The sequence below is a fragment of the Vicia villosa genome, unplaced genomic scaffold, assembly GCF_029867415.1.
Source record: "Vicia villosa cultivar HV-30 ecotype Madison, WI unplaced genomic scaffold, Vvil1.0 ctg.001147F_1_1_1, whole genome shotgun sequence".
Lineage (NCBI taxonomy): Eukaryota > Viridiplantae > Streptophyta > Magnoliopsida > Fabales > Fabaceae > Vicia > Vicia villosa.
Window position 1 is genome coordinate 79,254 of NW_026705503.1, and position 22,041 is coordinate 101,294.

Here is a 22,041-nt window from a genome sequence, read left to right on the forward strand (position 1 = left end):
ATGTCAAAGAGATAGTTTCTATCATTAGATTATTACAGTAGTGATGTTTTCCTAGTGTTGGCTTTGTATTAAAGGACTAGTAACTCATATTTAAGAGCATGTAAGTTGATGTTTGTGTGTATAAGGAGTAGCATTTGGGGGTTTTTCACTCTAGCAGACACATGTTGTTACAGGTACAGATCAACATAGAAATAGATTTGTAACAAAGTAACTTAAAAAACAATTCAAGAAGAGGTCAACTAGTTTCATATGAGGGAAATGATGATTGAAAATGGAAGCCAAATTATGCAACCCTTTTCTACCACATTCAGAACACTTCTTCTGCACAAGTGTTCCTGCAGAGAACCCACAAATCAGTTCCTAGTTTGATGATGCCTCAATGTAAGAAGAACTTAACGCTTCCTTATACACACGATTTTCAGCTTCAATGGCTCTTTCCACTATCTTTTTTATGAATTCATATTCATACCTACAAAAACAGCACAATCAGATGCTCATACAAGATAGAAAATTGGACTAAAACTAATATCAGAACTTTAACAATACAATAAATTAATTAAGTATTAGTACATACTCATTTTCTTTGATATGATCTCCATTTTTGGACATTCTCACAATCCTTTCCAAATCTATCTTCATGTGCTCTCATGGCCTCACCATAACTTTTTGTTTGATTGCTTACATCAGATTGTTCTATTTTATAAAATATTGGCCAAACCAATTGATTTTTGGCCTTCTTGCACTCCATAATCTTGACAAGTTCATCAAGACACCATGTCGAATATCCATAGTTTTCAGACAAAACAACAATTGAAAGCTTTGATATTTCAATTTCTATGACAAGAGTTTGTGAAATTTGGTTCCCGCCCTCCAATCCCTCATCATCCATGAAGATCTTGAATCCTTCACGACGCAAAGCTTGATAAAGAAATCCGGTAAAAGAGTAGGGAGTATCTTCTCCGTAAAAACTTATAAAAACATTGAAGCGGGGCAGCGATCGTAATGTTGACTCCACAATCTTATTGATGAGTACATATTCAAACCTATGAATAAATAAAGTCTATTATAGTATTCGAGTATATTGTTAAACAAAAGACAAAGTATAGAAAAGTATACGATTACCGATCAATTCCATAAGTCCATCCAGCAATTGAGGTGAGTTTAGACAAAGCTTGCTTCCAAAGTGGGATATATTGTTTCCAATACAATTTATTTCTAATCATTTATCTCTTGCGTGTCATAACGTTTTGAATTCTTATGAGGATTAGCATAGAAAATTGAGTCATCCAAACTTTTGTTGTCTCATTTATGTAAAACTGATTTGTTGGGAAATAAAAATTATCTATGATTCCCATCAAGTATGCCCGCCAAGTGTTTGAAAAAATTATGCAATAGATTTTCAATATATGGAGGATGAATATTGTTGAAAAATTTAATGATTATGTGTCCTTGCTTTGTGAAAATCCAATGTCATTTGGTCCATTCACATTATGTGGTTCAATGCTTTGATCTTTCATATGATTTGGTATTAATATTTCGATGTATAATAACAATATTTCGATGTATAATAACAATTATGTCACTTCTTCCTTACATTGTTTGTTACTTCTCCATGTGCAGGGTATCTTGGACGAGATTCTTGATTTTGTAATGGGGAAAGGGCTTATCCAAGTTGATGGAGAAATATGGCGAGTTAGCCAGCGTGCTATAGTTCCAGCATTGCATCTAAAGGTTTTCTAATGTTCTTGGATAGTTTTACTTATAGTCATAGTTGAATCATATCCAATATACATATTTCTTGGCTGCTATTTTATTTTTGTCATATGGTTTTGATACTTTGTCAATATGCATATGCTATGCCAATTCTTGGTGGAGTGGAATACTCATTACTCAAAAAAATATTAAATGTTAATATTTATTTCATTTTCATTAATATTTTATGTTTTTGCCTAAGCTTCAGGGCTCTGATGTCTCACCTGTTTATTTATACAACTAGAGAGAAATCATCACAAATTATGTACAATTCTTCAAAATTTTATGTCTTAAATATTTGAAATTGAAGTTAGATGCGGTGGACACTTGCAAGAGTTGATATTTATTAGGATTTGATGTGTTTGCCATCTCAAACAATAAAAGACCCATAAAAAACGTATCCTGTACGGGTTTTGTTGTTCCGCTAACATTTTAATTTCTACACATATCTTTTAAAAATAATAAACTTTTGGCTAAGCAATCTTGTCTTTTTCTTTAATTATATTTTGGAAACAAATGCGCGAACACACGAGCATCCCACTAGTTTAAGATATGTTTGTGTGTATATAGATGTGCCCATGTGCACTTTGAATCCTCTCCATCAATTTTCTCTCCTTCCTCTCTATCTATATCTTAATTTCATTCTCTTTCTTGATTATATTTTGTTTTTTAATGATGAATGAGAGTGAAATTATGAAAAAGATAAAGAAGGAGGGGAAAGGAGAGAAAATTGATGGAGAGGATCCAAATCCACCCATGCGAGTTTGTTCACATTTCATGATAAGGTTTTCTGCTACAACCTCAGCCACCAAGCCTTTGTTGACTTTTTGGTTTGCGAAGACCTGGATTTCTACTGCACTGACTTCTGCTCAAATCACAACCATTCACTTGTAGTTTTTCTTTCATAAAATTATTTCTTTTCAAAAAAACTTTTAGTAAACTTTCAGCCGTTGGATTAGCAGCATGAGGGACCGCTGCACACATATGCAGGAGGTGATCTATTTCCCAAAAACAGTCTTTCAAAGTTCACTCATACATTTCTGGCTGCTGCAACACAAGTGAGTTCAAATTTAATTTCATCTGATCTTTTTCATAGTTCATCTGCTTAACATAACTATCTTCCATAATTTTATGACTTTACAGCGACGATTGTGTATAACTTTATATGTTTCATTTTATTAAAGTATACGAAGTTGAAACTATTCTGAGTTTATTAAGGCATGGCTGAATATTTGGCTACGTTGATGTTAGACGAGGTTAATGGAATAATAGATGTATTTCGGGCTGGAAGTGTCTTTGACAATGTCGTAAGAGATAAGAATAAGCTGGTTGGAAATCGAGATCTTGTGCAGCAAAAAGTTGAAACTACTGATCTTAAAACTGATAAGGTGAATGATGTTGTGATTGAATGGCTAAAACAAAGTAACATACTGATACAAGAGGTGGAGAATCCCAAAATAAAACCAAGACCAACATCATGGCGCGAATATAGGGAAATGAGGAATGAACAGGCGATTATATATTTCAATGAGTTGCTGACAAAAATAACTGCACTGAATATGGAATGTGAGTTTGACCAAGTTTCAACTCGAATTCCAACTTTAGAGAACTTTTCTAAGGGAAATATTATGTGTTTTAACTCTACAGATGAGGCTTCAGATGAACTTTTCCGAGCACTGCAAGATGATAGTTGCTTTATAGTTGGATTGTACGGTAGGCGCGGTTCTGGTAAAACTGCATTGGTGAAAGCAATGAGTGAGAAAGTTAAATATTTAAACATTTTCTCAGAGGTTTTATTCGCTACTGCAACCCAAAACACGAATATCAGAACAATGCAAGATGAAATTGCGGATTGGTTGAATATGAAGTTTGATAGGAACAGTGAAACTGGAAGGGCGAGAAAAATATTCTCCACAATAGAAAGTATGGAGCATCCAATTCTTGTGATTTTTGATGATGTTCGGGAAAAATTTGATCCGGAGGATGTAGGCATTCCTTGTAATAGTAAACGATGTAAGGTCCTTTTGACCACACGTCGCCAACAAGATTGTGACATGATGGAGTGTCAAAGGAAGATTCATCTAGGTCCTTTATCTACCGAGGAAGCTTGGACTTTGTTTCAAAAACATTCAGGTGTTTGTGAAGATAATTCTTCCTCCTCAATTGACTTATTGAATGTGGCACGAGAAGTTGCTTTTGAATGTGAAGGGTTACCTGGTATAATAAAAGATGTGGGATCTTCTTTAAAAAGTAAACCAATTGAGGAATGGAAAGCATCTCTAGAAATTATGAGACATTCAATGGCTCAATGGCAGATGTTCCTCAGTTTTAGAGGGGGAGATATTCGCTTTTCTTTTACAGGTTTTCTTTATCAGGCTTTATGCCAAGCGGGATTAAAGACCTTCATGGATGACGGAGGACTGCACACTGGTGATAAAATTTCACCCTGTCTTCTAAATGCAATCGAAGCATCAAGGCTTTCAATTGTTGTTTTATCTGAGAACTATGCAAGTTCCTCATGGTGTCTTGATGAACTTGTCAAGATTCTTGAATGTATGAAAATGAAAAATCAACTAGTCTGGCCAATCTTTTACAACGTCGAGCCATCAGACATAAGGTATTTGAGAAAATGTTACGGCAAAGACATGGCTCAACATGAAAGTGTATTTGGAACAGACTCCGAGAGAGTACAGAAATGGAAGTCGGCTTTGTTTGAAGTGTCTAACTTGTCTGGAAAGACTTATAAAACCGGGTATGTAGTTTTTATATTCTATGTGACAATTTGTTCTCATGAAAAATTGATAGTTAAATTTAACTTTTATCATTGTGTAAATAAATTCTAACAAATAATATGCATACCTGAATGGAAGAGTCTTGTACATACTTTTGCAGGTACGAGTATGAATTTATCCAAAAGATTCTGGAAGATGCGAATCATATTAAAAGTCGTCTGCAAATACGAGGCGTATAAATATGAGTAAGGCCAATTAGGAAATAGTAAAAACAAGTACAAAAAGAATTACTTCGGAGAAATAAGTAAAGCAGTTGCCAGTAGAGAGGAGGAATGGTCTTCCAATTCTTCCCGCTGTCTTTGTCATTCATTTCTTCCATCTATGTAAGGTTCAAAGAACTGTTTGATCAAGTAACACATGTCCACTGTGATGACTAAATATAAATGTTTTGCTTCTATAAAAAAAACTTCAAACAAACTCACAAATACCAACTTCAACACCCACCCTCAACGCCTAGCATGGGTATGGGCCAAACGCCCACATTGCAGTCCTTAACCCGGCTCTGATACCATGTTAAATATGCTTGGATCTCAACCCCAAAAGCTAGCTCAAGAGGTGAAGTTGTCCTCACATATTTATACACCCAACAGTCCGGGAACCTAAGCAATGTGGGACTTCAAACAAACTCTCAAATACCAACTTCAACAAGATAGATATTAAAGTTGCTGTGATGTATTTCAAGTTCTTTTAAAGTTGGTAAGCAAACTGTTGAGGGACCCTTTCAAGCATTTTATGAAAGAAAGCATTGTTTCTTCCATGATTCGTAACCGTCGCCTTTCTTGTTCAGCTTCCAGTTTCAGCTCTATTAGTCTTTCTCTTTCCCTCTCAACCCGTAAATCTAACTCCATCAACCTTCTTCTCTCAGATTCTAAGTTTGTTTCCAACTTGCTCACCCTTTCCCGTATCTAAGGGTCACTAACACCACTGCCAATAGCAGCTGCAAAAGTACTAGTTGATCCCGATCCTAATCCGGTTTCCCAAACACCCCAATTGTTGTGAATGTATGAAGGAAGATGGATACTAATCCTTTTTAGCCAACAGTGTTATTGTCATGTTGGTGATGTTTTCATAATATTACACAAAACACTAGTACCATTGTTTTGCAGCTTGCAGTTTGAAAATACCTTCTACCATAAAATTTTAAATGGCAAGACAATACAAAATTAGGACTGGTTCTTCGCTTATCAGGGAGTACTACTCTCTCCTGCCTTAAAATTTACAATCACTAAGTTTTAGATCATCGGATTTATTAGTTAATATACAGCCCTTAAGGCAAGTAAAATATTTTCCTATGAACCTCAAAAGTTTTCTCAGGACTCAATAATATATTTATATTATTAATGATGACATCAAAGTTTTTTTATGCAATCTGGAAATGGGACCTTTCTGTTTATCTGAACTGATCAGAGTCCTGTATATAAGGTTGGTTGACAAGTGAGGAGATTCTCTGTATTCTATCTCTTTCAAATTTGGTAACCTTGGATGAATGAAGGTGTAATGGTTAAAAGGGATAACATGACAATAGAATTTAATAAACCAGCATTCTTTGGATAGGACAGCAAAACCAAAAGTTGATTATTAAGCATCACGTGAAAAGGGCTGTAAAAAAAAACTTGTCTTGAAGTACAGTCAACAAATGAAATCATGTTTTTATAATGAAACTTGTCTTGTAAAAAAAAACTTGTCTTGAAGTATCATACCAATTTATAGATATGTGAAGAAAACCGAGTTCTAATACAGAAATATGTGTCTTGCAAATTCCATCATGTAAAATCTCTTTCTTTCCTGTTCTTTTCAAGTTTTGGTTTCTACATGTTAACAATCAACTCTTTTTAAATCATCACGCAGCTGGATTGTCCCCTCTCGGCCGAGGTTACTGAAATCTTCAAAGTTCAAGCTTGATGCTTGCAATGTCTCTTGGTTGGTTGCTGTTAATAATCAAATGTATAGCAAATTGTTCTATTTGGATTTCAGCAACTTCTTCAAAATGTCCAACTTCAATCAAAAGAAGAAATCAGGGGCCTCCTCAACTAGGGAGGAGTTTGCTGAGTCTCTCATCTTTACACCGCCTTTGATCTCCAACCATAGACTCAAACATATCCAAAAGATTATCCAAACCCTTGTAATCCTCCCCAATTGCCTTCAAAGCAAACACAATGCTCTCAATGGTCGACAACTAACCAGCTTTAGGCTGATTCCTCACATCACCATATAAACTCATCTCATTCACTTCCAACTTCAAATGCGGCAAAACATTCAGCCAAGGATTTTCACTATAAATCCTTTTAGCCTTAGCCCAAGTTCCATCAAGAACAATCAAGTTCTTCACCTCAAGACCAACATCATCCAAGTCACTAACACTAACAGCATTATCAGAAGGAAAAAGTAGCACTGATCCAGAACAAACCTCAAGCTCAAATTCCATCAAGTATGCCCGCCAATTGTTTGAAAAAATTATGCAATAGATTCTCAATATATGGAGGATGAATATTGTTGAAAAATTTAATGATTATGTGTCCTTGATTTGTGAAAGTCCATTGTCATTAGGTTCATTCACATTCTGTAGTTCAATGCTTTGATCTTTCATATGATTTGGTATTATTATTTCGATTTATAATAACAATATTTCAATATTTCAATGTATAATAATAATTATGCCGCTTCTTCCTTACATTGTTTGTTACTTCTTCACGTGCAGGGTATCTTGGCCGAGATTCTTGATTTTGTAATGGAGAAAGGGCTTATCCAAGCTGATGGAGAAATATGGCAAGTTAGACAGCATGCTATACTACCTCAGCCATTATACAAATCCAAATCCAAGTTGACTTTTTGGTTTGCAAATTCACCTGTAGTTTTTCTCTCTCATAACATTATTTATTTTCTAAAAAATATTTTGTAAACTTTCAGCCGTTGAATTAGCAGCATGAGGAACCGCTGCACATATCTGCAGGAGGTGATCTATTTCCCAAAAACAGTCTTTCAAAGTTGACTTATACATTTCTGGCTCCTGCAACACAAGTGAGTTCAAATTTCTTTCACCCACTTAACTTAATTATCTTCTTTAATTTCATCTCTTTTTTTTCATAATTCATCTGCGTAACTTAACTATCTTCCATAATTTCATGACTTTACAGCGACGAGTGTGTATAACTTTATATGTTTCATTTTATTAAAGTATACAAAGTTGAAACTATTCTGAGTTTATTAAGGCATGGCTGAAATTTTTATTGCGATGATACCGGATTGGGTGTTCGACGAGGTTAATGGAACAATAGATGTATTTCGGGTTGGAAGTGTCTTTGACAAAGTAGTAAGAGATAAGAATAAGCTGATTGGAAATCGAGATCTTGTGCAGCAAAAAGTTGAAACTACTGATCTTAAAACTGATAAGGTGAATGATGTTGTGATTGAATGGCTAAAACAAAGTAACATACTGATACAAGAGGTGGAGAATCCCAAAATAAAATCAAGACCAAGATCATGGCGTCAATATAGGGAAATGAAGAATGAACAGGCAATTATATATTTCAATGAGTTGCTGAGAAAAATAACTGCACTGAATATGGAATGTGAGTTTGACCAAGTTTCAACTCGAATTCCAACTTTAGAGCACTTTTCTAAGGGAAATATTATGTGTTTTAACTCTACAGATGAGGCTTCAGATGAACTTTTCCGAGCACTGCAAGATGATAATTGTTCTATAGTTGGATTTTACGGTAGGCGCGGTTCTGGTAAAACTGCATTGGTGAAAGCAGTGAGTGAGAAAGCTAAATTTTTAAACATTTTCTCAAAGGTTTTATTTGCTACTGCGACCCAAAACCCGAATATCAGAACAATGCAAGACGAAATTGCTGATTCATTGAATATGAAGTTTGATAGGAATAGTGAAACTGGAAGAGCGAGACAAATATTCTCCTTTATAGAAATTATGGAGCACCCAATTCTTGTGATTTTTGATGATGTTCGGGAAAAATTTGATCCGGAGGATGTAGGCATTCCTTGTAATAGTAAACGATGTAAGGTCCTTTTGACCACACGTCGCCAACAAGATTGTGACATGATGGAGTGTCAAAGGAAGATTCATCTAGGTCCTTTATCTACCGAGGAAGCTTGGACTTTGTTTCAAAAACATTCAGGTGTTTGTGAAGATAATTATTCCTCCTCAATCGACTTATTGAATGTGGCGCGAGAAGTTGCTTTTGAATGTGAAGGGTTACCTGGTATAATAAAAGATGTGGGATCTTCCTTAAAAAGTAAACTAATTGAGGAATGGAAAGCATCTCTAGAAATTATGAGACATTCAATGGCTCGATGGCAGATGTTCCTCAGTTTTAGAGGGGGAGATACTCGCTTTTCTTTTACAGGTTTTCTTTATCAAGCTTTATGCCAAGCGGGATTCAAGACCTTCATGGATGACGGAGGATTATACACTGGTGATCTAATTTCACCCTGTCTTCTAAATGCAATCGAAGCATCAAGGCTTTCAATTGTTGTTTTATCTGAGAACTATGCAAGTTCCTCATGGTGTCTTGATGAACTTGTCAAGATTCTTGAATGTATGAAAAAGAAAAATCAACTAGTCTGGCCAATCTTTTACAACGTCGAGCCATCAGACATAAGGTATTTGAGAAAATGTTACGGCAAAGACATGGCTCAACATGAAAGTGTATTTGGAACAGACTCCGAGAGAGTACAGAAATGGAAGTCAGCTTTGTTTGAAGTCTCTAACTTGTCTGGAAAGACTTATAAAACCGGGTATGTAATTTTTATAATCGACTTGACAATTTGTTCTCATGAAAATTTGATAATGAGATTAAACTTTTATCTTGACTAAATAAATTTTAACAAATAATATGCCTACATGAATTGAAGAGTCCTGTACATACTTTTGCAGGTACGAGTATGAATTTATCCAAAAGATTGTGGAAGATGCAAATCATATTAAAAGTCGTTTGCAAATACGAGGTGTATAAATATGGGCAAGGCCAATTAGAGAGGAGGAATGGTCTTCTAATTCTTCAACCTGATTTGTCCTTTGTGATGACTTAGTTTTTCTTCAATTAGTATCATAACACTCATGTAATCTCTTCTTAATATAAATGTTTTGCTTCTTTAAAAAAAAGCATGTAAGATAGATATTAAGTTGCTCTTATGTATTTCAAGTTCTTTTAAAGTTGGTAAGCAAATTGTTGAGGGAACTTTCCAAGCATTTTATGAAAGAAAGAAACCAGTGTTTCTTCCATGATTCGCCGTCTTCCTTGCTCAACTTCCAATTTCGTTCTATTGGTCTTCGCCTTTCCATCTTAACCTGTAGATCTACCTCTAATAACCTTCTTTTATGTTTCTCCGATTCTAAATTTGTTTCCAACTTGCTCATCCTCTCTAGTACTTGAGGATCACTAAGGTTGGTTGACAAGTGAGGAGATTCTCTGTATTCTATCTCTTTCAAATTTGGCAACCTTGGATGACAATATGTGGGAAAAATGTCAATCAAACTTGACAGTTTTACAAGTGAGATTCTTCTTAAAGCAAGGAGGTTGAAGTTGGCCTTAGCCTCATTTCCACTATTCTTGTAATCATTGTGTGAACCAAACACGTAATTTAAAAAAACTTTGTGATCCATATCATGTTCCAATCGTCTTTCCCGTACTTTGGTCTTGTATAAAGAAAGAGTTGAACCATATCATGTGTAAGTGTTTAAAAGCAATCTTGCCTCAAAAATTAAAATGAGAAATCCATAATAATTCTATTAAGATGAATGGAAGTCTAATTGTTGAAGAGGGCAACATAACAATAGAATTTAATAAACCAGCACTCTTTGGATAGAACTGTAAAACCAAAAGTTGATTATTAAGCACTAAGAGAAAAGGATGTAAAAAGAAGGCTTCTGTCTTGACTGCAGTCAACAAATGAAATCATGATTTGAGAATTCAATTACATTTATGGTATCATAACAATTTTATAGATATGCGAAGAAAACCGAGTTCTAATACAGAAATGAGTCTTGCGAATTCCTTTTTTTAAAATCTCTTCCCTTCCTCTTCTTTAAAAGATTTTGTTTCTACATGTTAACAGTCCACTCTTTTTACATCATCATGTGGTTGGATTGTTCCCATTATGTTTCTCTCAACCGATGTTTCTGTAATCTTCATCGTTCCAGCTTGATGCTTCCAATGTCTCTTGGTTGGTTGCTGTTAATAATCAAATGTATTGCAAATTGTTTCTATTTGGATTTAAGCAACTTCTTAAAAAATGTTCAACTTCAATCAAGACAAGAAATCAAGGGCCTCCTCAACTAGGGGAAAGTTTGCTCAATCTCTCATCTTTACACCGCCTTTGATCTCCAACCATAGACTCAAAGGTATCCAAGAGATTATCCAAACCCTTGTAATCCTCCCCAATTGCCTTCAAAGCAAACACAATGCTCTCAATTGTAGACAAATAGCCAGCTTTAGGCTGATTCCTCACATCACCGTATAAACTCATCTCATTCACTTCCAACTTCAAGTGCGGCAAAACATTCAGCCAAGGGTTTTCACTATAAATCCTCTTAGCCTTAGCCCATGTTCCATCTAGAACAATCAAGTTCTTCACCTCAAAACCAACAGCATCCAAGTCACCAACACTAACAGCATTATCAGAAGGAAAAAGTAGCACTGATCCAGAACAAACCTCAAGCTCAAATTCCTCATATTCTTCCACACTTTCTTCCCTATTCAACTGCTTCTTTTGCAACTTCTTCACCACAAACCCTTTTGAGAGTTCTTCACATGCTTCACGACAAGACAAAATCTTATCAAAGCTTAACTCATTAGATTTACATTGCTGCATCCAAATATGAGACAGAGATGTAATTTTACCATATTTGCCAATGGTAACAGTAATAGCAGGCTCTTTATCATCACAATTTGGATGAATTGGGATTTTCTTAACTTCATCATTCACCACTACACCATCGATCAAGTTGGAATTTTTATCACCAAACAAATCATGGGCCTCTTCAATTTCATGAGAAAACAAACCCTTAGACACATTTCCAACAGAATTTGAATTTGAATCTAAAAGTTGAATAAGGAAGTGAGATTGAAAGTTAACATCAGAAACAGTTGCAACAGTGAGATTGCTGAATCCCAATTTGGCGATTCTGGTAGAATTGAGTGGGTGGTTGCATTCTAGAGAGTGCTGGAGAATGGTTACATGGACGGAATTAGGGATAGGATGAGTGAGGATTCGAGAGCAGAGACAGGTTCGGGAGGGTTTGGAACATGAAGGGCAAATGGGTCTTTTGGATTTACCCTGCGACATTGATGCAAACGTTTTGAGGGATTTACGTAGAAAGAGGTTGTGTGTGTGAAAAATGTTGAAGTTGATTTGGGTGTGAGTGACAGAAAAAGCCATCATTAGTTTGGGAGGGAACTCAAAACCCTAAGACTATGTTTGGGAGTTTGGAGGGGAGGGGAGGGGAAGGCTTCCAAAAACAAAATTTTAAAAAAAATATACGAAAATATTTGATAATTTTGAAAAAATGATTTTGTTTAGAATGATAAAAGAGTCATTATCATTACTAAATTTTTAATTTTCAAAATACTATAACAACTTAAAAGATATTTGGAAAATTTATGTAAGCCCTTCAAAACCCTCCAAAACCCTCCTTCAATACAATTTTTGAGTTCCCCCATTTTATGGGGTTTTTGGTGTTATGAATAAACTCAAACCCTCCAAAACCCTCCTACCCAAAATCCTTTTATCCTTTTCTCCTAATTCTTCCTATTTTTCAAAGCCCTCCCCTCCCTTCCCCTCCAAACTCCCAAACATAGCCTTAGGTAATGAAAAGGGATGTGGAGCTACGATGTCGTTTAGATATCCGAAAATAATAATAAAAAAAAATTATAAACAAAAAGGATTAATTAACTAGTACAGGGATTAATTAGCAAAATAAAAATATGTATATATAATATGTAAATGATAAAATTATTTTTGCAAGAAAAAATATTTAATTTGATAACAAGAAAAAATATTTTATAGACGAACTTTTGGTGACAAAGTTTAAAATTCCCGAAATCTTCCACAAGAATTTGGCTGTGATGGTGAATGACTGGATTGTTGACAGAAAATGGAACATCCCAGATAATGTCTTGGCTGCTTATCCAAGTTTGTTGTCATTAGTGGATTCTGTGGTTCTTCCTGACTATGCCATGGAAGATCAATTCATTTGGAAAAATTCTGCCAATGGAGAGCTTAGTTTAAAGTTGGCTTTCGATTCGTTTCAAGATCAGAGAAATGTAAGACCTTTGCCTTTTGATCCTTGGTGTAAAGCTGTGCCTCCCTCTCATTCCATGCTTATTTGGAGAATCTCGCACAACAAAATGCCCACGGATGATCAAATAATGATTAGAAGTTTTCAACTTCCTTCTATTTGTGTTTTGTGCCGAAAAAACACAGATAATACTGAGCATGTCTTTTTTCACTGCCCCTTTGTCTTGAATATTTGGAATTGGCTGCTTCCAAGGCTGCAATATACTGGCAGCTTCAATTGTTTGCAAGATTGCGCGAAGCTGGTTGTGTCTTCTTGGTCCCTGCAAGCAAAGGAGGTGGCTATGTCTTGTATTTGCAGCGTGTTCTACACTGTTTGGCGAGCGAGAAACTTGATAATTTTTGAAGACAAGTTGATGCACTGGAAGGTTTGTGTTAGTAACATTATTTCTAGAGCTATGTTGGTTGGAAATGAGACTGCTAGCTGCTCCAATAACAATATGGATAGCTTCACTATCCTTAAAAGTTTTGATGTGAATATTAGGCCTAGTAAGCCTATCAAGTTTCTTGAAGTTATTTGGTTTCCTCCTTCTCATGATTGGGTTAAGGTTAACGTTGACGGTCTTGCTCGGGGTTCGCCTTTGCTAATGGCGTGCGGGGGCATTTTCAGAAACAATCAAGCTAATCATTTGGGAAGTTTTTGTAAGTTCTTGGGTGAAGGTGATGCTGCACTGGCCGGGATTTGGGCGGTTATTTTAGCTATTGAAAACGCCAAATTACTAGAGTACAGAAAAGTTTGGATTGAGACAGACTGTATTATGGTTGTTAAAGCTTTTTCGGATCCGTTTATCGTTCCTTGGAAGATTAGATCTCGTTGGCTCTGTTGTATTGAATATACTCGCAAAATCGAGTTTATGATCTCTCATGTGTACCGTGAAGCCAATTTTTGTGCTGATCTCCTTGCGAACTTAGGTCTTTCGTTTGGTAGTTTTTTTTGGTTCAATTTTGTGCATTCCTCTTTAGTTAAGGAATACCTGTTAGACAAGGTTAGTACCCCTACGCTAAGAATGTTCTCCTAAGGGGTCTTGGCTTGGTCCCCCTTGTGTATCTTGTTTTTCCTTTTTATTCTATTGATATTTTCAGCTTAAAAAAAAATTGATATTCATATTTTTAAAATTCTAATAATTATTTTATTTTTAAATATTCTAACTTATTACTCCTTTTGGTCCTATTTATAAGAGAAAGTTGATTTTTTAGATTCATTGAATGATCAATGTATCTGATTTATGATACAGTCTAAATACATTTACTATTCAATGAATTTAAAAAATAAATTTTCTCTTATAAATAGGACCGTAGTATGTTTTAATTTTTTTATATTATATAAAGTTACAAACATATCCTTGTGACAAAATAATACATACTCGATCCGTCTCACAATAGGTGTCTTCTTTACTATCTTTATTTGTCTCAAATTATTTATCTCTTTAGAGTACCAATATGATATTTATTATTTCTTTCTACTAACTTACCCTTATTTATTGTATTTTAATTCATGTAACTATTCCACTATCTATTATTAATAAAGTTATTTTGGTAAATGTGACTTATTTTACTATTGAAATCAACATGATTAATCATTATCTTAAAAGATATAAAAATCTAAAAAAGAATATCTACTAAGATAGAGGAAGTATCTTTTAAAGATTATTTATTAATATTTTTTAATTTTATATCAAATTAATCTTTATTTATGTTTTATATTTACTTTTTAATTTTAAATTATATTTTTTAGAAATAAATTAAAAAATTATTTTCTTATTTTTTATTTTCTTATCATACTAATAAAACATGATATTACTCCGTATTATATATGTGTAACAATAATAATAAAATAATAATAGTAATGTTGATGAAGAGGAAGTGGTTTTTCTTAGGAAGATTTTTGTAATCAAGGGGGCGGATTCAAATAAATTCATTGACTCTAACAACCCTTCCACCATAAGTCCAAAATCTATACTGTTGTTCAATGAAAAATATTGACCTTATAATTTAATTTACTACCACGAATTATGGTCAATAATTTTGCAAGTGTGTTCTTCTTTACAATAGATTTTTGTTATCTTGTGTTATTCTTGTTATCTTAATAATATTTTGATTATCTTAAGGTACCAGTGGTACTAATGGAGATGCTCTTATTCTATAGGAAGCTTCTTGTTCTTTTATCCAATTATTGTTATGAAGCAGTCTTTCTAAACCAAAAGAAATTGCCAGTCTTTTTTTTTTTTCTTTTTTATATGTGCAATATCTTTTTTTTCATTCTTTTTATTATGGGTGTTCGGGATTCATTATTTTTTAATTCTTTAAATTATATTATATTAGTTTTTTAATTAAGAATAAAAAACTCATAAATTAATGAGAAAAAAGAGTATGTATTGCTTGACAATGTAAAATATTTTTACATTGTCAATCAATCAGGGGCATGTATTCAATCAAGTAATATTTTTAATTTTAAAAACTTAATATGATATAGCAGATTGTTATAATTTTATTAGATGATGGTGTAAAACTAATTCATCTTAACAGTACACTATCTTTAATCTCTAAATTAATTCGTTAATTAAACGAAAAATAGTTAATATTATATATTTTAAAGAGTTAAAAAACTAATATAAATACATTTTAAATTAAGAGACTAAAACAAATTTTGAGTTAATATTTAAAATTAAAATAAAATATTAAAGTTTTTTTATAGATACTAACTTGACACGAAACTCAAGATGATAAAATCTAATACACCTCTACTAAGATGAATGTAAGGATATTATTATAACAATATGATTCAATAAATTATTAATCTAAAAAAAGAATGATTTTAGTCCTAATGTTTTTAAATTTTTAATGTTTTATTTTGAAATTCTTGTAATGTTATATTTTTATTGGGTCCCAGTAAGGGGGTAACTTAGGTAAAAACAAAGGTCTATAAGGGGGCTAAGAAGCCGCTAATAAGGGGTCGTGAGGTCGCCTGAAGCAGGTTCCTATTGTCCAGTTGCTAAGTAAATGTGGGTGATGAGGTGGATCCACAATAACTAACTGATAAAGGGTCCGCCAAAGCGAAATAAGCACTATTTCTACAATCCATAGAGACCAAGTCCTCCCATGACTACATTCCTTGATCATGAATCTAGGATAAACCACTAATTGGATCTCTAGCTTAAGCCCAATAGGCCCTCTATAAATACCTCTCTCATAAATAAGATAGGCTTAATTGCAACTTTGATCCCCCTATTTTGTTTTTTTTTTCAACTTTAGTCCCCCCATTTATAAAACCAAGATTTTGATCCCCCTATTGATTTTTCTATTGAAAAAGAGACAAAAATAGGGACTAGAAAAAAAACAAAATAGGGAGACGAAAATTACACAGAAAACCTAAAAATGGGACTAAAATAGTAATTTTTAAAATAGACGGATCAAAATCAAGAAAAAAATAAAATAGGGGGACTAAAGTTACAATTAAGCCAATAAGGTAAATAGGACAGATCCCAAAGTGATACATATTCACTACTACCCACTCTCTACTCAGAGAGCACTTTGCTCATAGTAGCCTCAACACCGTCAACCTAACTCTCCGCCTACAACCTAGAAGCACTGGCCGCCAACAGGGCCTCACACCTCACATGAGTTGGTCCCTTAAATAGCCTCAAAAATCACCGTACAAGGCTACTTGCCGCCGTGAGCTAGCCCTCACCCCCAGACGTATAATATACCTACTAGGGCCTCTAAGTTTTCCTGTTTTGTAGGGGAAACATGCACGCACATTTACTTTTTGGACAGTGTAGTGGCGCTAGGCATGATAAGGGGCGGGACTGTTATTATCTCCCCAAAACCCAAATCCAAACCCATATCCCCAAAAAATTCACGTTCCCCGTCCCAAACTAACAAGGATGAAGAATTAAAACCCAAATCCAACCCAAACGGGTTCGGGTTGGATTCGAGTATCCCGTACCGCCACCATCCATTTAGTGAAATTAATTTTTTTAATATACATAATTATTTTTTTCCCAAAATCAATATACCTACTAGGGCCTCTAAGTTTCTCTGTCTTTGTAGGGGAAACATGCACACACATGTACTTTTTGGACAGTGTAGTGGCACTAGGCATGGAAACGGGGCGGGTCGGAGAATGTTATTACCTCCCCCAAACCCAAACTCAAATCCTCAAACAATCCATGTTCCCCGTCCCAAACCCAAACAGGGATGAAAAACTAAAACCCAAACAGGTTCGGATTAGGTTTGAGTATCCTTCACCATCCATTTAGTGAAATCAATTTTTTTAATAGAAATACTTTTTTTCCAAAATCAATATACCTACTAGGGCCTCTAAGTTTCCTTGTCTTTGTAGAGGAAACATGCACACACACGTACTTTTTGGACAGTGTAATGGCACTAGGCATGACAACGGGGCGGGGAGGGGACTGTTATTACCTCCCCCAAACCCAAACTCAAATCCTCAAACAATCCATGTCCCCCGTCCCAAACTCAAACAGAGATGAAAAATTAAAACTCAAACGGGTTCGGGTCGGGTTCGAGTATCCCGTCCCGCCACCATCCATTTAGTGAAATCAAATTTTTTAATATAAATACTTTTTTTTTCAAAATCAAATTACACTATGAATAAAAAATAAAAACAATTTCAAAAAGTTTTATACATACATTTCAAATATTTTAAATAATAAATTCAAATCAAAATATCAAAACATTGACAACATATTAAATATTCTAAATTATCAAAAATAAATAATAATGTACATAATAAAATATACGGGACGTGTTTGGGTGGATACTAGTGTCCATATTACCGACCCAACCCCATATTTTGTAATCGAGGAAAATCCAAACCCGAAACTAAATTCAGTCAAAGCAGATTTTTCCCGTCAACTTCTAGGTTGGTTCGGGTGGGTACCCACAGGTATGGGTTTTGTTGCCATGCCTAAATCTTTGCATATTCTCCTTGAGGATGGCCGACAAAACTGGTCATTACAACATAAGTAGTGACGCCAAAGATGTCACCTACCACTACCATCAGCGTTGCTATATCATCCAATTATGGATGATCCGTAAATGGAATCGACATGTAATTTATACACACAAGATTGATCAAGTGGCACATGTATTAAACAGATTCGGTGATGCATATTGGTCGTGAACAACCGAACTGCCACACACAAGAACAGCTACTCAACCACAAAGAGACGAGATGTGTAAAACTACATAATGTGTATTAAAATATAAGAAAATAATCTTGAAGACATAGATCTATCAAGCGAGATACGATGGCAAAACAAAAGGATGAACATATTAAACTTTATGCTTAGAATAATTATCTTTACTGTTGGATAAGGCGAGTTATTGTCTCTGCCGCTTGTAATATATTTAAGAGTTATTTTAGTCTGCTATAAATAATAGGGTGGCACTCTTCCCTACGTGGATAGGGTTGAGAGCAAGGCGCTCCTCTCGTTTTATTGTTTTGGTTTGTGTAGGAACATATGCTAAAGGGAATTGGTAAAACCTTGGAGAAATACTAGACTTCCATCGGAAAATCCTTTCCTTCCCTTGAGGCAATATCTTATGTTATGCTTTCCTACAAATGTCCTTGCCACCCCTCGAGGAAATGTCTTATGCTGGACTTTTCCACAAAGGTCCTTCCCCCCCCCCCCCCCTCGAGTAAATATCTTGTGTTGGACTTCCCCATGAAGATCTTTGCCGCCCCTCAAGGAAATATCTTATGCTATACTTCCCCAAGAAGGTCCTTACTGTCCCTCGAGGCAATATCTTATGTTGGACTTCTCCACGAAGGTCCTTGCGGCCCCTCGAGGCAATATCTTATGATGAACTTTCATAGGAAGATCCTTTCTGCCTCTCATGGCAATATGAATATTGTGAATTTTCATAGGAAGGTCCTTGCCATCTCTCGAGGCGATACATGAATACGTTGGAGTTCCACAAGGAGGTCCTTGCCTTATATTAAGGAAATATTTAATAATAAATATCCTTGCCATCCTCTGGGGATATATGTATAACCTATTTAAACCCTCCGCCTGAAGGACTTAAAGTTTCCCAAATGAGACCAAGACATGCAAATCTGACCTAAGAGGCGCGACCGAAGTCTTGCCTAAAAGAATTGGTTTTAAGTCTTGTTTGAGGGTTTGATGGAAGTCCTGCCAGAGTAGGGTCAATTCCTCGCTTGAGGGACTTGAAGTCTCATCAGTCGGGCAAAATATGACTTTTAAATTCTCAAGTGTTCGGACACAACTCATATGACTTGCTCGTTATAACGTTTGTCTTCCTTTATAAAAAAGTTACAACTTGATCTTTTTGAGTTCACTCTTATATTGGATTGAAAAGGAATTAATCAATTGTACATCTGTTTTATTCTCAAGTGTTCAGACACAAGTCGTACAACTTGCTTGTTCTTATGCTTGTCTTCATTTACAAGATTTCAACTCGATTTGTTTTAAATATTTTATTTTATAAGCAAAATTGGATTGAAAAAGGATTAATTTGATGTACATCCCTTTTATACTCAAATATTTGGACACAAGTCATATTGATTACTTGTTATAACCGTTGTGTTTCTTTGTAAAAATCAACAACTTGATCGTTTTGAGTTCTTCCTTTTATTGGATTGAAAAAGAATTAATTGAATGTATAATCCTTTTATCTTCAAGTGTTTGGGTTCAAGTCGTATCACTTTCTTGTTCTTATGATTGTCTTCCTTCAAAAAGTCATAATTCCATTCATTTTAAATCTTTTCTTTTATAAACAAAGTTGGATTAAAAATTATTAATTGGATATGCATCCTTTTTATCGTCAAGTGTTCGGACACAAGTTACCCCACTTGTTCTTTCTAACGCTTCTCTTCCTTTCTAAAAAACACAACTCGATTGTTTTTAGTTCATCCTTTTATTAGATTGGAGAAGAATTAATTAATGTACATCCATTTTTTTCTCAAGTATTTGGACACAAGCCTTACAACTTGTTTGTCCTTATGATTGTCTTCCTTTAGAAGATTACAACTTAATATGTTTAAAGTAATTTTCCTCACAACTTGTTTGTCCTTATGATTGTTTTTTCTTAAAGTGTTCGGACACACATCATATCCTTTTTTTGTTCCAACGCTTGTCTTCCTCCTAAAAATAATCACAACAAACCAACAAACAACATTTTTTTGCTTTTACGTGATCAAATTATTTTTCTTTAAAATCAACCAACATACAAAACATTTTCTACGTAGCTTTTAATCGCACTGGGAGATATGTAGATCAAGAATCAAATATTGTCAAGCATAATAATAACAATCTTTTCCCATTTTCTCTCTTGTAAATAGGACATACTTTGTGTTTAATGGCTCGGAGAAAATCGATACAATAAGATTAACAATATTCTTTAGCGAAACTAATTAGAGGTAACCATTTTCTTAAACGAATAACGTATGATATTAATATATTCTCTACACATGATCAACATTAACAAAGTTAACATGAATTTATCAACTCTAATACAACAAATTATATATGGGTAGTTATTGTTGTTATCTTATACATACAAAGAATTTTATCACTACTACTGTTATATTTCTAAAACTTTTTGTATATAAAAAATAATTTTATTATTCTACAATTAAAATTTCGTAACAAAAAAGGGTTGTTTCAAAAACTAAGGCAGCTAATTCGCCGATCTCTAAAGATGCTGAAATCAAGATTTTTTTTGAAATTTTTTATCGTGAACCACTAATGAAATAAAAATTCTAAAATATTTTAAGCATAACTCGAACTCATTGATATGTGTATTATTTAATTTTATTTTCAATCATAATCTTCTATAGATGTGTGAATATACTATAATCTTAAAATTGTTATTTATTTTAAAAGTACGGGTCTTACAGATACTCTTACTTTTACATCACTTGCTACTATTTGAATGTGTATACTTGCACATATAAATAGCATAACAAGTTTTTAGCGTTTTTGCAAGGGACGTGTCAATAAAAATTTGATTCTCTAAATTTTGTGTAAAAGTACATTTGAGCTTTTAACTTTTTTTTTTCTTTTAGTGACACGACAAGTGTGTGATTATTAGATGGGCAGGTTGCTGACTTCAATATACAGAGGAGACCCTGAACCTAAGAAAACACTAAGATTGCTAAGGAGATTTCAAGCTACCCGCCACTTACCATGAAGCCCTATTCTTGCTCATTTGTTTGAAGAAGTCTTTGAAGATCACTTTTGAAGAACCACAACTAGAACAAGAAGGTGTCATGGCAGAAAACGACATTATTGGTATTGCCAATGATAGAGCAAGAAACATTAGGGATTATACCGTGTTTGATCCTAATGCTATGAACATGGGAATCATATGACCAGAGATCATAATAGCAAAGTTTGAGTTCATGCCTATGATGTTCCAAATGTAGCAAGTTATTGAACAATACTCAGGAGCTGCTATTGAAGATCGACATCTACATTTGAGGCAATTTTTGGAGGTTTCTAGTAATTTTAAAATACATGGGATTACTGATTATACTTTTAGATTTATGCTATTTTCACATTCTCTAAGAGATAGAGCAAAAAGTTGGCTCAATTCCTTATAACCAAATTCCATTGCCACATGGAATGCATTTGTTGGAAAAAAGTTAGCTAAGTATTTCCCTCCGGTCAAGAATGCCAAAATGAGAAATGAAACCACTTCATTTAAACAAGGACATGATGAGTCTTTGTTTTATGCTTGGGAAAGATTCGAGCAATTGTTAAGGCAATGTCCACACCATATGGTTCTAATATGTATTTAGTTAGAGACATTTTATAATGGAGTGATACAAGTTGATTGAGAGCATTACTGCCAACACCTTACTAGTGTTCAATTACTAGAGGAACCACTATTGAAGAATTTGGGCTATCATTAAATCAAAGTGTTGCAAAAATATAAAACACAACAAACCTACTTTATGCACCCGACACCCATAAAATACGACGACTTGAGTTCCAATCATTCCATATCCTCATTTATGAAGCCCAAAGACCACATTTCCATTCACACGCTTAAGAGAATGAGATATGTTTCCCATGCTAGAAATCGAGTTCTGAAATATTCTGAACTTAGATAATGATGAAATGTAAGAAATGAAAACAATGAAAACGATTGAGTTGATAAAATTGCATACCTAGAATTCATGAAGCAACCATAT

At 34.3% G+C, this 22,041-nt stretch overlaps 1 protein-coding gene, 1 non-coding gene and 3 pseudogenes across 2 annotated transcripts; 2 read left to right on the forward strand and 3 right to left on the reverse strand.

Annotated features, from left to right (window-relative positions):
* Nucleotides 1-360: 360 nt before the first annotated feature.
* The window catches only part of LOC131633605 (uncharacterized), a 31,986-nt pseudogene continuing 10,305 nt past the window's right edge, over nt 361-22,041 (reverse strand).
* LOC131633614 (probable disease resistance protein At1g61310) lies at nt 2,661-5,304 on the forward strand (annotated as a pseudogene).
* On the forward strand, nt 7,433-9,768 carry LOC131633612 (probable disease resistance protein At1g61310; annotated as a pseudogene).
* On the reverse strand, nt 10,381-11,962 carry LOC131633616 (uncharacterized). Its single transcript, XM_058904314.1, has one exon. It carries the CDS (start codon nt 11,943-11,945, stop codon nt 10,836-10,838), a length of 1,110 nt encoding a protein of 369 aa, XP_058760297.1. The 5' UTR covers nt 11,946-11,962; the 3' UTR covers nt 10,381-10,835.
* On the reverse strand, nt 21,523-21,629 carry LOC131633620 (small nucleolar RNA R71). The gene has a single exon (XR_009293369.1). It is a non-coding gene; the product is annotated as a small nucleolar RNA R71 (small nucleolar RNA).

Excerpts from the sequence above, each read along its gene's own strand:
- LOC131633616 (XM_058904314.1), bottom strand. The coding sequence starts at position 11,945 with ATGATGGCTTTTTCTGTCACTCACACCCAAATCAACTTCAACATTTTT.